This window comes from Achroia grisella, unplaced genomic scaffold (assembly GCF_030625045.1).
Source record: "Achroia grisella isolate CSIRO2021 unplaced genomic scaffold, CSIRO_AGI_Agris_v1 utg114, whole genome shotgun sequence".
Taxonomy (NCBI): Eukaryota; Metazoa; Arthropoda; class Insecta; order Lepidoptera; family Pyralidae; genus Achroia; species Achroia grisella.
Window position 1 is genome coordinate 875,025 of NW_026712585.1, and position 13,185 is coordinate 888,209.

Consider the following 13,185-nt stretch of genomic DNA (forward strand, 5'->3'; position numbering starts at 1 on the left):
CATTCTGCAATTTAATCAGTGAAAAAGTATAACTAACCAGGTGCAGAGCCAGTCGCACTGCGGTATGTCGCGCATGCAGGCCTCCATGATCTCCAGCAGCGCGTCGGTGATGGTCTCCAGCGACTGGAGCGGCAGGCGCTCGCGGTCGGTGTGGGTGGCGAGGGGCGCGGGCGTGGCGGGGGGCGCGGGCGCGGCGGCGGCGGCGGAGGCGGGGGGCGCCAGCGCCGCCCCCAGCCCCAGCGAGCCCACGCCGCTGCCCGACGACGACTCCGTGCACGCAGTGTACGAGTGCTCCGAGTACCTGCTGACCACTGCACTCTCTCCGTTACGGAGCACGACATTGTTATCCTTATTGCCGATTTACAATTATTCTGTAGTTTCGCAAATAACGGTGACATCTCTGAACCGATACGAGAAACTTTAGTTCGTCTTGCAGAGACGCTACACGTCACGGGCGTTCTCGAGACGAAAGAAAACTATGTTGCGTAGTAAAAATGGGCTAATGGCCGTTTTCGACCTACCATCATACCCTAAAGTATACTATTTATGCATTTACTAAAGAAACCAAACTATTGTATACATAATACAATAGTTTAGAAAATCTCTAAATAGGATACATAGCAAATAATACAAATAAGTGAATTCATTTTTATATATTCTTCTTCCGATATTTGAGAACCACTCCACTCGTATAGATGGAATATTGTTCTATTAAATTTGTTATAAAATTATATTTGCCTTTAAAGTTGGTTTTATTTCCAGTTCTACTTATATAATACTGATATATTCTCTACGTTCTCATAGTAATTTCTGACTGCACCCTAAAGATGAAATGGAGGGAAACATTTTATATCAACTCACCAATCACTCGTGTGTCGGTTGTAAACGCTTCTGAAAGCGGTCACAGCAGCCGATTTCACTTTGGAGATGCCAAACATCTGATAGAACTTGGGTAGAGCAAACTCATCTAAAGATAACATAAGCACTCGTTGCGTTTCCTCTGCAATAAATATTCAATATTGAATTAAGAAGACGTGATCAAACTTATTAAGGTGAACTTTTAAAATAAATGGGTAAACTTTTTAAATAAATGGTGGCAAAATGAGTAAATAAGTTGTAACTAAAGAGAAAATAGCGTGTCGTGATTCAGGTTCGTGAGGTTTGATAAATTGTTATCATCATCCAATGATGATTATCATTAGATGATCACCATGACTGAGTGTCTAACTAAGTGAGTGATGCAAAACGGTCGGTGATCGGAGAAGCTGAGCATGTTGTAAATGTTGATTTGAGCTTTGGAAGATGACATTATTTTAACCGTGTGAATGAATATGTGAGTGGAGACTGATCGAAAGGTCAATGTAAATGATACACAATCACAGTCACATCGAATGAATAAAAGGACACTAACTGTAAAGGCTAAGCGTGTTATAAGTGCAGGGCAGTGTTCTTCATATGTCTTGTCAGTTTCAAACATAGACACCAAAGATATGCGAGAGATTGAGGAAATGAATGGAACCCTGACAAGAAGAACCAGTCGTGATTCAAGTGCAGGTCAAGTCAATGATTTTTACAACAAGTACGAGAATGGCAGCGCATGACTGAATGAATGAGAGAGTGAATGATCGGAGACTAACCGGAGAAGCTGGGCGTGTTACAGGTGCAGAGCGAGTGTATAATGTTGATGACAAGTCCGTGTGTAGCGGCACGCATGGACACCGTGCCCGAGCACACGAGGAACGTGACCGTGTGGAACAGGTAGGGCAGGTGCCGCGCCACGTCCAGGCAGTTGTTGAATGACAGCATCAACTACAAATGTCAGTCATATGCTTACAAATTTTAAAAAAGTAAACGCCTATACAATTGGCGTAGTCGAGCTAACTGTAATTTCATAACTATACTAATATTGGAAAAATCTTACGCTTACTAATATTATAAACACGAAAGTTTGTGAGTATGAAGGGATGGATGGATATTTGTTACTCTATCACGCAAATACAACGGAACCGATACATTAGAATATAAGGCTCTGTAGGAGATCGTGTGCAACAGAGATTTCACTATTAAAACTAACTTTTTATTAGAAGTAAGTCCAGATATTTCCCTATCTATTTAGAATTTATGCAATATTCTCTACCTGTAATTTCAAGTTTCTTTATTTTCGTCGTTATTTTCATTACTTACCAAATATCTAGCCAGTATGGCTATATCGTCCCACATCATATGCTGTTCCAACATTGCTGTTGGCGAGTGACAAGTTTTATCTACCACCTGTAATACATAATATTTATAAATAATATATGAATGTTAATGAATGATAGTTATTATTAACCCCTTACAGGTATATAATATACAACGTTTTACTAACAAATTAAGATAGACCTTCACTAATCAATTTTAACCCTTATGGCGATAGTCACCTTAATAGATTAGTGCAATAAGTTCATAATAAATAACATTATTTTAATGTTGTATTCATACAATATTTTTATTTGTACAGTTATTTTATTTATAATCCCAGTGCTATTTTACTACGTTAGTAAAGTGACAAATGGTTTTATCTTTTTATGAATGATTAAAAAGTTAACATATTTACCGGAAGCATATGGTTTTATAATATCTTACATATAAGGTAAAGGAATTTGGAATTTTGGATATGTGCTGGCCAATTAGTTTGTTCCAATTAAAAATTAAAAAAAAGATCTAAAATAAAATTGGGCAAAATTATAAAATTGTGTGATGCAAAAATAAACATAAAATAAAAGCGAAAACTCACAGTGGCCGGGGTAACAGGACCCAGGATATTATTGGGCAGTTTGGATAGGGCCTGTTGGAGAACAAACACATACAATTTACCTCGCCTGTATATAGGAAATTTACTTCATTTATTCATTCGTTTTTATGTCCTAGTTGAATTTACCTTGCAATCCAATTAATTATCGTTTTTTTTAAGAAATGGAGATTTAGTACAACATTTTTTATATACATGGATATCACTGTCTAATAAAGTTATGGCCCACCTTCACTATACATAAGCAGCACCAGACAAGACAATCTATACTGTAATGTACATGATATTTCCTATTCGTTCTCATTCTTCAACGACTGATGGGCTATACCTGTGTACCTTGTAATTTTGCGGCTGTATCTACAATTTCCATGTCTAATTAGAGGCAGAGGTAATGTATACAGACAACTTTAAACTTACTTAACTATATATATTTTATCAAATTTAGTGTTATTTCGAAGACCATTTCATTAATAGATTTATATCATTTTAATCAGGCGTAGTTTGGTCACCAAACATTTAACAGTAGGCTCTCAAGCTATATCCAGTGCGTCATTCAGAGGCGAAACACGTGTCGCAATATAGATCGCGTGTAGATTCAATAACGGTTGAAATTTAATAACCAGAAAGAAGATCGTAACGATTTCAGTAACAGTCGTTAAGTTTCTGCACTGAATTATTTGTGGTCTCACGCATGTTAATGGTAGCGCAATTTAACAAAATAATATAAATCTATTAGGTGATACACAATTTTGATACATAGTCCATTCCTGCTTATTGTATTACAAGAAGTATAATCAACATAGTGTGCTTTTACTATAGTTTTGATAATATAAATGCGTATATTAATATTCACTATTGTATTCAAATGAAATCAAAAAATAATTTATTACTGTAGGACATTTTAACCGCTTATGAACGTCAAGTTCTTTGTATTTTAATTTTGTCCCTACCATCCAGTTCAGTATACATATTCAAATGACAAGAACTGGCAAGAAACTCGATTGAATTTCTTGTTTTTATTTATACAGTTATTTATTAAATTACATTGCATATCTAATTGTTTATGTCTAACAAATGAAAATTTGAAGAGTTTATTTGTCAGATGATAAGGTAGTGACTTACCCTGCACATCCGTCCTATTACTTTCTTGGAGACAAGCTGCACATTAGCAGAGGCGAGGGCCACAGCGGTATCCGCCATGATCTCAATCATGGGTGATCCCAGACCTTTGAATTAAAAATTCCAATTCATCGTCATGAATTTTCAGAACTACTCATATTATTTGGTATCGACTGAGCATGAAGCAACAGAAAAGTATTTTCGGAGGTTTAATGCAATAAAAAAAAAAACTTTATTTTCTAATTAAAAGAAATAATAATATTTATTTCACGTCAGCTTTCAATAAAAAAATAAACATGTACATCATAGTAGGCACATTTGTTTAAGAGTTAGGTTGCCATAGACAGACACGTAGACATTTCAAACTACAACATTCCTCGTTTTTAGTCGTTGATTACAAAAATGGCATACCAGAATTGACACTCCTCTGGATGAAACTGTCGAGGACCATGTCGATCAGCTCGGGCACCTGTCCTATAGAGCCCCAGATCTTGGCCTGCACTGATGGATACATCTCAGTCTCCTCTATTGTTAACGTGATGAGTTTCTCCAATATCTGCGCCACTTGCTTCTGGCGTCGAGACTCGTCTGATGGTTTGCAGAATCTGACAAGCCAAAAATGGTTAAGTAATTTGACGAGAACAAACAGTGAGTGAGTTAGTATAAAATATAAACCATAAATACACACTTATACCTATATTAATCAATAACCCTTAGTTGCACTTTATTTAATAAACCTTTTAATATTTTGAAATATTAAAAGGTTTATTTTTACCATCTTTTAACATCTTGAATATGATAAAATATCTTCAATAAACTGACTGTCAAAAAGAAACTAAAACTGTCGAAAGAATATAGATTTTTTTTTAAATGCTTACCTGACTAAATTGGCTAGCCACGGTGTCATGTACTCCAGACATAAATGTTTTAACTCTATTGTTGATCCTCTAAAGCCCTGAAAAAAAAACTTCACTATTAAAAAAAAATATATATATATATAAAATTTGATTTTAATTACGTAAAGCAGATTTATTAGTGTCCCACTATTAGGATACGCAGGATAATAGCAATTATAATTGAAATATTTTTTTATTTAATTGGTAACCAATTTGACGTCCACCTGATGGTGAGTAATAACCCTTACCATCCAATAACCCTTGCCATTCAGAAACACCAACATACCATGGCTGCATATACTGCAATTTCACGACTTATCTACCACCGAAACAGATTACGATGCAAACAACTTAGAATCTACTTAGAAAAATAAGTACGTATTATCCTTATGTACATATATGTGTGTGTGTGTACATGTAGTATATATAATAGTATGATAATAATCAAACAATTGATACCTGTATACATTCCTCAAGGAACTCTAGCGTGAGATGGGGTTCGTTGTGCGCCAGCTTCTCACTAACAGACTTGATAAATATAGTGTTGTTGGATGGTATGCATAATCCTAGAATTCAAACAAACAGTGATCCAGATTATCTGTGTTTTATTTTAGAAATTTTATATATTTAATATTATGCGATGTTTTTTTTGTGAAGCACTTTTAAGCAAAGTGTTCTCTCTTTACTTATTTTTCAGTATGCGATAGTTTAATTATTATGATTTTCAGACAGACAGAACATTAATAAGAGGATATTACACTTTCATCCCTATGGTAGTAAGTAACATGTTTTATATTACCCGCACAATCTGGAGGATATATATGTCTAGGATAACTATTGTTAACTTATACAATATACAATACATCCATACTTATTACTTATTATTTTAACAGCGAAAGTGTGCCTGCCTGTTCGTATGTTAGCGTTTGACAACTAAACTACTAAACCGGTGGATATTAATGAAAGAACACATATTGTAACAGTTAGTTATTTTATGAACTTCAACTTTTTTACAAGTGTAGAATAATAGTAACTATTTTGATTATAACATGTTTAAAAAACGTTTCACGTATGAATACTTAAGACAAGCATACTGTGTCGATATCAGAAAACGTCTAATTACTTAATTGTGTTCATGAGTAAACACCTCTATAATACTGCATTTTACGTTATTTATACTGACCCGATGTTTCCAATAACTGGCCCTCAATCTTCAAGTGGAATGTGGCAGTGAGCGCGCATAGTTGGTTGTACGCTGCCGTCCTTAGATTCGGGTCACAAGACCCCAGATTTAAAAGCGCCATATTGAGTAGCGTTCCCGGTACGTCTTTGGGTCTAATCTTCTGATGAACTGTTACCGAATCCTGCATACGATTAGAATAGTGTAATTTTACACAATTAGGATAGATGCTATTGTACATAGCATTGTTACAAAATAAATATTTTAGTTAATATTGATTAAAGAAACTAAGATAAGAAACATATTATCGTTAACGAATTTAATTTATATACCTAACAATGTATTGCAATATTATAAAATGTTAAAGAGAGCGTCATTTGTTATGAAGGAAATAAACTACGGTATAAGTGATCCAATTTAATAATTATTTCATTGTTTCTAAGGTACATTATTCCATAATATCATCATGTTAATCTTTACATTGTGTAAAACAAAGTAGCTCCAGCTGGCTGTACGCTTTGATCTTTTAAATTCGCAACGTATGTTAATGTTTTTTTTTTTTTCAGAAATAGGTAGAGTAATTGAAGAGAAAGGTTTATAATACATGTTATCCGTGCAAAGCTAGGGTGGGAAGCTAGTACACATATATACCAAACTTACAAAGTAATGAACAAATTATGATGCTGTAATACTAACCGGTTGACTGAGCTCCCATCGGTTGCGTATATGTATAATAGACTGCACTATGTTGTCGCAATCATTGTGGATGAAGCTGAGTGGGGTCGACTCGTTGATTATAGACAAAGAGAACTGATTGTCATCCACTAAGCACACCTATAGAAACATTACACAATAATTAGTTAATTCAGTAGACATATATTCCCTTATTCATAGAAAATAAAATTCCCACAAATCAATTTATTTTAGTGCAGTATTTTTTCCTTTCTTTCAAATGTAGAAAATTGTTGCTAAAACAAGGATAACATAGGCAATATGTAAAATACATTTGTGAGCTATGGAGGTTCTATTAATAAGTGGGAATAAGTATAACATGCAGTGCTGCGAAACTAATTTTACTTATAGTGGGCTTACATTATGAAGTACAGACCTGACAACCCGTGTCGACGACGCCATTCGATTGACGTATATCTAGAGAGGTATCAAATCTGAACTTGATTTATCAAGTGAGTGAACCCACTCTTATTGCTACTCAGCCGATAGCATATGAGCTATAAAAACGTCATAAGTCAGTCTAGACCTCCCATAATTTATTATGAATATTAAATGACAAACAAAATTGATTAGAGTACATTTCAATATTAATCACCTCATCAATTTCTGAAGCGTAATAAACATCATTGAGCAGCACTGGTAGGCCTAACACTTTCGTCTTCTCAACTGATGTTATTTGAAGAGCTGTAGGCCCTACCTGTAATTATTAAATATATATTTATAAAGGCAAAAATCTTATAGCAAAATTAATAAATCGACTAACAGTTCTCTATAAAATAGATAATTATTTAAAAGTATTTGGTGATTTTGAGGAGTCTTTTATCATTGCATGATTATTTTTTATTGTTAATATTTCAATAATAAAAACCTAAGAGAGCAAAATAAAGGTATAAAAAAGAAAAGAACATAAAGGAGTATTCGCCTGAAAACCCGAGGGGGGTTTTCAGGCGAAAAGTATTTGAAGTTTCTGGTTAGATTCATTAGTGTAGGAACGATCCAAAGAAGCCTTATATCACCTTTTAAACAAAGTACATTACATTAATACAATTTATAATAACCATTAGGTACCTTAATAGCAACTTTTGTATCTTTATGTGACAATTTCAACGCATTATTGAACACTTTCAAATCCTCCTCTAATGCTAGGGTTGCGCCTGGTAACTTCTGCTGTTCACTCTCCACATACTCACTGAGACGGCTGTGGTTATCTATAAATACTAGTTTGCGGTTACCCTAAAAATAAACATGTGGTAAGATTGGCATGCCATTTAAGTAGCATTAGAGAAAAAGATTGCACGACATGTAATTTGAATCTGAACTTGTTTCTTGCATATATCATATCACATTAGGTAATTATTGCTATTCGTAATACACACTTTGTTTTAGTTGCAACCCTCGTAAACGTAAATAATAATTTTTGTAAAAATTGTTTCTTTAATTAAATTACCTTAACGTTTATATCAGTTCTTATTAAGGAAATTTATTTTAACTTGTTGCCTACTGCTTACTAGATGTTGTTGTAGATGTCTAGGGTTCATAATAGAACTAATTTAACCCTTTAGAAGATCTTGGCTGAGAGAAAATGATTGATAAAATTAGGTTATGACTTAGGGAATACTAATGCGCTGACTTTCCGGAGGACTAAGATGTCATCATGCCATATCGAAACAAAGCAAGCTAATTGGGGACAGGTATAAGTGACACTGAGTTTCATGCGTTTGCATGACGTGCACGTTTGCATAATGCACGAAAATCTACCTACTGGCTAGAACTACCTACCCTCAGAGGCGCAAGAATTGCCTCATGGAATTTAGTGTACTCCCGAACCCAACTGTTGCAGTTGTAGATGTAGCACGCGTGAATATTTATATACGCCACTTCTGGTAGCACCGTGAACCATTTCTGTAGGAAGTCAGTCCTGTAGAAACAAATTTAATGTCAAATTTTAAAACTTTTTTCCATAAAAAGAAAAGATAAAAAAAGGTATGCTGGAAGATATTTTTTGACGAGTTAATATCGCCCGTATTTTTATAATAATACGTTTGTTATTTCCATTGTATATAGTATACCATAGTGAAGCATAAATTTAACATAATGGTCTATCACTATATGACGGCAAATGGTAAACGTCGCCCGTACATGCATATGGACAACAAAGACATCGCGGATGTACTTGGTACCCCATATGCGTTGCGTTTCGAAGAACTAAGGCGTTTGAATCTTTGGTAATTATATGGTCAAGTAGTCAAATCTAGAAGGTTCAGTAGACCTTGAGAATAAATCCTCGACATTCTTCTTCTCATAATATAAAACTAACCTGAACCTGTTATCAGAGTTGGTGTGCGTGAAGTCAACGATCAGCTCGAATGGTTGTTGGCAGAACGGTTTAAGCGTCAGTATGACATGGTAGATTAGCAGATCTGCATTCACTTCGCCGATTCTGAGAAAAAATATGTCTATAACAGTATGTTGCGGGTGAATAATACGATGTTGTTGGTCGAGACGATGTATATAACAGATGATAATAAACTGACAATATGTACATAAATAGGTGACTGTGTCCCATACAGTACTCACAAATAATGTAATTTTATCATATAGAATTAATTATAGTAGAAATTATAATTCATGTATTTACAATTAAACACTTTTTTTATGGTATGATTCAATTAATAATTTTGTATTATATACGTGTTTGCTTGCATATAAACTTGATTGAAAAAATGTAAAATTTTAAATAGGCATGTAACCACTTGTCCTTTGATATGGGTCAATTGTAAACTTTTTAGCTCTATTTTAATTTTGCTACTAGCTTGTAGATCTAGCCCAAGCTGGTTATAAACACTGATGTAAGTAATAACCCTGATATAAAGATATATCCGTCTGTAAAAGATTGCATTATTATTTATACTTAATATTTTTTTTTGTTGGTGTTGTACTTATATATATAAATAAAAAACATAAATTATTAACATCTGTATATAAATCATCCACTCTCATACATTATATTCTCAAATCTGTCATAACTATATCTACCTTATTTTCATATATTAACTTTAATATTATCTATCAACTCACTTATATCTTCTAGATATGAAATAGAACACTGGGTTCCCGATCTTGCTGGTGCCGGCTTGGTAGAAGATGTTCAAACTCTTGATACTCTTGAACTCTTCCTTCTCGTGCATGTTGTGTTTTACTATGAACTCCTCGAAGTTGGTTGATGACATGTCTATTGAAGACCAGCGAGCGTATGAGGAGAACAAGAGGCCTGAAGTACTGTAACAAATGTTTTTTATTCATACATCTTTACATAGTATCAAATGACGTCGCTTCCGCTCTCTGTTCGCAACAACAAACAACGCATCGGATTTTAATTTAGTTTTTAGTAATAGCTAATGATTCAAGAGAAAGTGTCTATGTTTAATACATTTACTACGAGTATATGTAATTAACTATTGTATTCCATTTTATTCTAATTTTAAAGTATTACTCAAATTATATTGTTGAATATATAATATTATATGTAATTTATCTTTATTTAAAGTAATCTATATACTCATCAATTTATATTATAGTACCACTAATATGGAAGTGTAACTTCAGTTCTAGGATTTATTAAGGTATACAACATTGAATTATACTCTTATATGAGTTTATAATTTGAAGAACTTACGATTCCACGGGTTTGTGTTCCGGTGGTCCCAGATACGCTAGCAGCGTCGCCATCTTGCAAAAATAAGATGTATACAAATGATTATATTTTTCACAGTGAATATTTTCCATGATTAGATGTGCCGAAAATTCATTTATCCTTATGCTATGAAAAAAGCAACTATATGAAAAATACCTTATCGAAAGGTCGTCGACCGACGGCTTTGTGGTCTCGACTACATGAGAGGTAGTCCCCGATTCGTTCCTGATGGTTCCAAAGGAGACGGTGCAGGGCAACCACGTTAGCGTCGCTGATGAAGGATAAGTTGTGGGAAGTCTGATCTACACTCTCGCAGTCTGACGCGATCTGGATGAAGAATCTGTAATAGATGAATTTGATTTACTCTGTTATATAATCAAATGTGGTCAAGCAATATATTTTCTTTACATTTCTATCATTATCGTCATTGAAGTGAATTAGGTTTGTACTAAAATAAAACATATGAAAAATGTTGCGTTAAAAAAAATGTTACATTACGATATTCCACGAATTAAAACAATTTTAAATTGTTTTATTGTATTTAAGAATTGTTAAAAACAGTTATTAAAAATGATATTTAAAAAAATAACATGTTATTTTCTTGTTTATATTAATATATTTTACATACTTCTCTGCTTTTCTACTTTCCCTTCCATCGTTGATACTCTTAGAGCTAGTTTTATATTTTTTGTCAGGTCACATTTTTTGTCTAATACTAGCAATTCAATACAGGTATTGATACTTTGCATTCGAACGAATTCAATAGTTAATTGTAAAACTGTAATGAAAGCTTAGTAATCAGGTTTCATATAAAAATAAATATTGAATTCTCTATTTTTGTTTATATTAAATTTAATACCAATCACAATCAAAATGGTGGCCAGAACAGCTCCTGAAGTGGAACATCAGGTTTTGGCTTTTTAAGTATTAAGTGGTCATACTCTCGAATAATAAAACACTTTAAAGGTCTGAAAATCAAATTGCTTAACAGTACCATAACTGAGATCAAGAAGAGAAGTGAAAATGTTAACCAAATCAAGCCAAAGGGTAAACCGCCGGGTCGTAAACCATCACTAACGGAACGCCAATTCAAACAACTGGAAACTATGGTTAATAACCCAAACCCTCCGACACAACAAGCGATGGCCGATATCTTGAAAGTGAAGAGACATGTTGTGAGGTATCAAATAGACAAAAAACTTAATAAAAAATTGGCCCAAAAACCGAAAGTACAAGCATTGAGTCCGGGTTCGGTGCAAAAGAGATACTGCCGTTCTTGGCCTATGTATATGAAATTGAGATGTAATCGTTGGAAAAAGTTCATCACTACTGATGAAGCATGGTTTTACCTTGCTAACCGTAATCGTCAAACACGTGTCCAGTACAAATCCAGAGGACAAACTCGCAAAGACCTAGACGTATACCAACAACAGTCACCATCAACAATGTTATGGTATGGTTGGGCATTTCGGCAAATGGCTGTACTTCTCTCAGATTTGTGACACCCGGTGCAAAGATCAATACAGACTACTACATAAAGAAGATCTTAAAGCCATTTATTCGACACGATATACCAAAGTTGTACCCAAATAAGGACTGTGTCTTCCATCAAGACTCAGCCCCAAGTCATATGTCAAAAAAGACCCAAAAGTTCCTTAAGACAAGCAGAATTACTTTCATTCCATCTCATCAATGGCTACCAAACAGTCCTGATTGTGCTCCTATGGACTACTTTTGTTGGGGATATCTGAAGAGGCGAATGAACAAGCGAAAAGTGAAGACAATATTGTCGCTTAAAAAGACTTTACGGGAAGAGGTCAAGAAAATCCCACAAATAATGATCAACCGAGCTTTAAAGGCATGGCCAAGAAGATGCCGTATGATCTACTATAATAAAGGCTTTCATATTGAAAAACATAATTAAAATTTATTTTAAAGTAATAAAGTTATTTAACTTTGAATTCGTTCGAATGCAAAGTATCAATGCCTGTAGATACAACTATTATAAATACAAAGGTTAAAATATTCAAATTATAGATATTCCATATATATCTACATAAATATGGTTATAAATATGGTATATATAACGTACTTGCGACCGGATTCGAAGTGAGCTCTCAGAAAGTCGTTGAAAGGTAGCATATGTTGTTCTTTTGAGAACTCTACGTGGTTCGCAATATTTTGTAGTATTTTCGACATCAGCATCAAACCTCGCTTCACTTGAGCCGGTACGGGACGGGACACTATGCCCATTTCTTGTGGTGATACTATTGAAACAAATATAGATATTTAAAACACGCAGACAAGATGAGTCACTTAGTAGTCATAAGCTAGAATACTGTAAAGTATTATCAAAATCCGTTCACTAATTTTTGCGTGAATAAATGAAAAAAACATCCATCTGTTCATCCATACCCACAAACTTTCGCGTTTATACATGTTTACGACGACAAGCAAATGAGAATATATGTAAATCTGAATTTGCATGTATTTATATGAGCAAAACAGCCTGATGGTGTCATACAGCATTTTCATAAAATATGCTGTATATACGACACATTCTAAAACTTTGACATTTCACCAAATCAGCGTAGTTCAGTGTCATAAATTCTAGTCGCCAGGCAGCTTGCTTTATACGCTGTGTTCCGGTAGAAAGGACACCCGGATAAGACTATGAAGTTACAAGATAGAAGGTATGTCTTAGTCATCAGGAATGGCAACGGACGATATCACACAATCATGTGATGTCCATGGTGCTATTCACATATATAGG

General features: G+C 34.3%; 1 protein-coding gene across 1 annotated transcript in view; it reads right to left on the bottom strand.

Annotated features, from left to right (window-relative positions):
* LOC131850965 (neurofibromin) overlaps nt 1-13,185 on the bottom strand; it is a 47,377-nt gene that overhangs the window by 15,632 nt on the left and 18,560 nt on the right. Inside the window, exons 32-50 of the mRNA XM_059201386.1 lie at nt 12,505-12,679; nt 10,569-10,752; nt 10,395-10,447; nt 9,797-9,997; nt 9,036-9,158; nt 8,498-8,636; nt 7,787-7,951; nt 7,314-7,415; nt 6,683-6,820; nt 5,990-6,170; nt 5,266-5,372; nt 4,789-4,865; nt 4,322-4,515; nt 3,914-4,017; nt 2,777-2,827; nt 2,185-2,271; nt 1,638-1,809; nt 862-1,000; nt 38-301 (exon numbers count right to left, since the gene is read on the bottom strand). Of these exons, the coding sequence (XP_059057369.1) occupies nt 38-301; nt 862-1,000; nt 1,638-1,809; nt 2,185-2,271; nt 2,777-2,827; nt 3,914-4,017; nt 4,322-4,515; nt 4,789-4,865; nt 5,266-5,372; nt 5,990-6,170; nt 6,683-6,820; nt 7,314-7,415; nt 7,787-7,951; nt 8,498-8,636; nt 9,036-9,158; nt 9,797-9,997; nt 10,395-10,447; nt 10,569-10,752; nt 12,505-12,679 (2,656 nt within the window). The remainder of the gene's footprint in view (nt 1-37; nt 302-861; nt 1,001-1,637; nt 1,810-2,184; nt 2,272-2,776; nt 2,828-3,913; nt 4,018-4,321; nt 4,516-4,788; nt 4,866-5,265; nt 5,373-5,989; nt 6,171-6,682; nt 6,821-7,313; nt 7,416-7,786; nt 7,952-8,497; nt 8,637-9,035; nt 9,159-9,796; nt 9,998-10,394; nt 10,448-10,568; nt 10,753-12,504; nt 12,680-13,185) is intronic.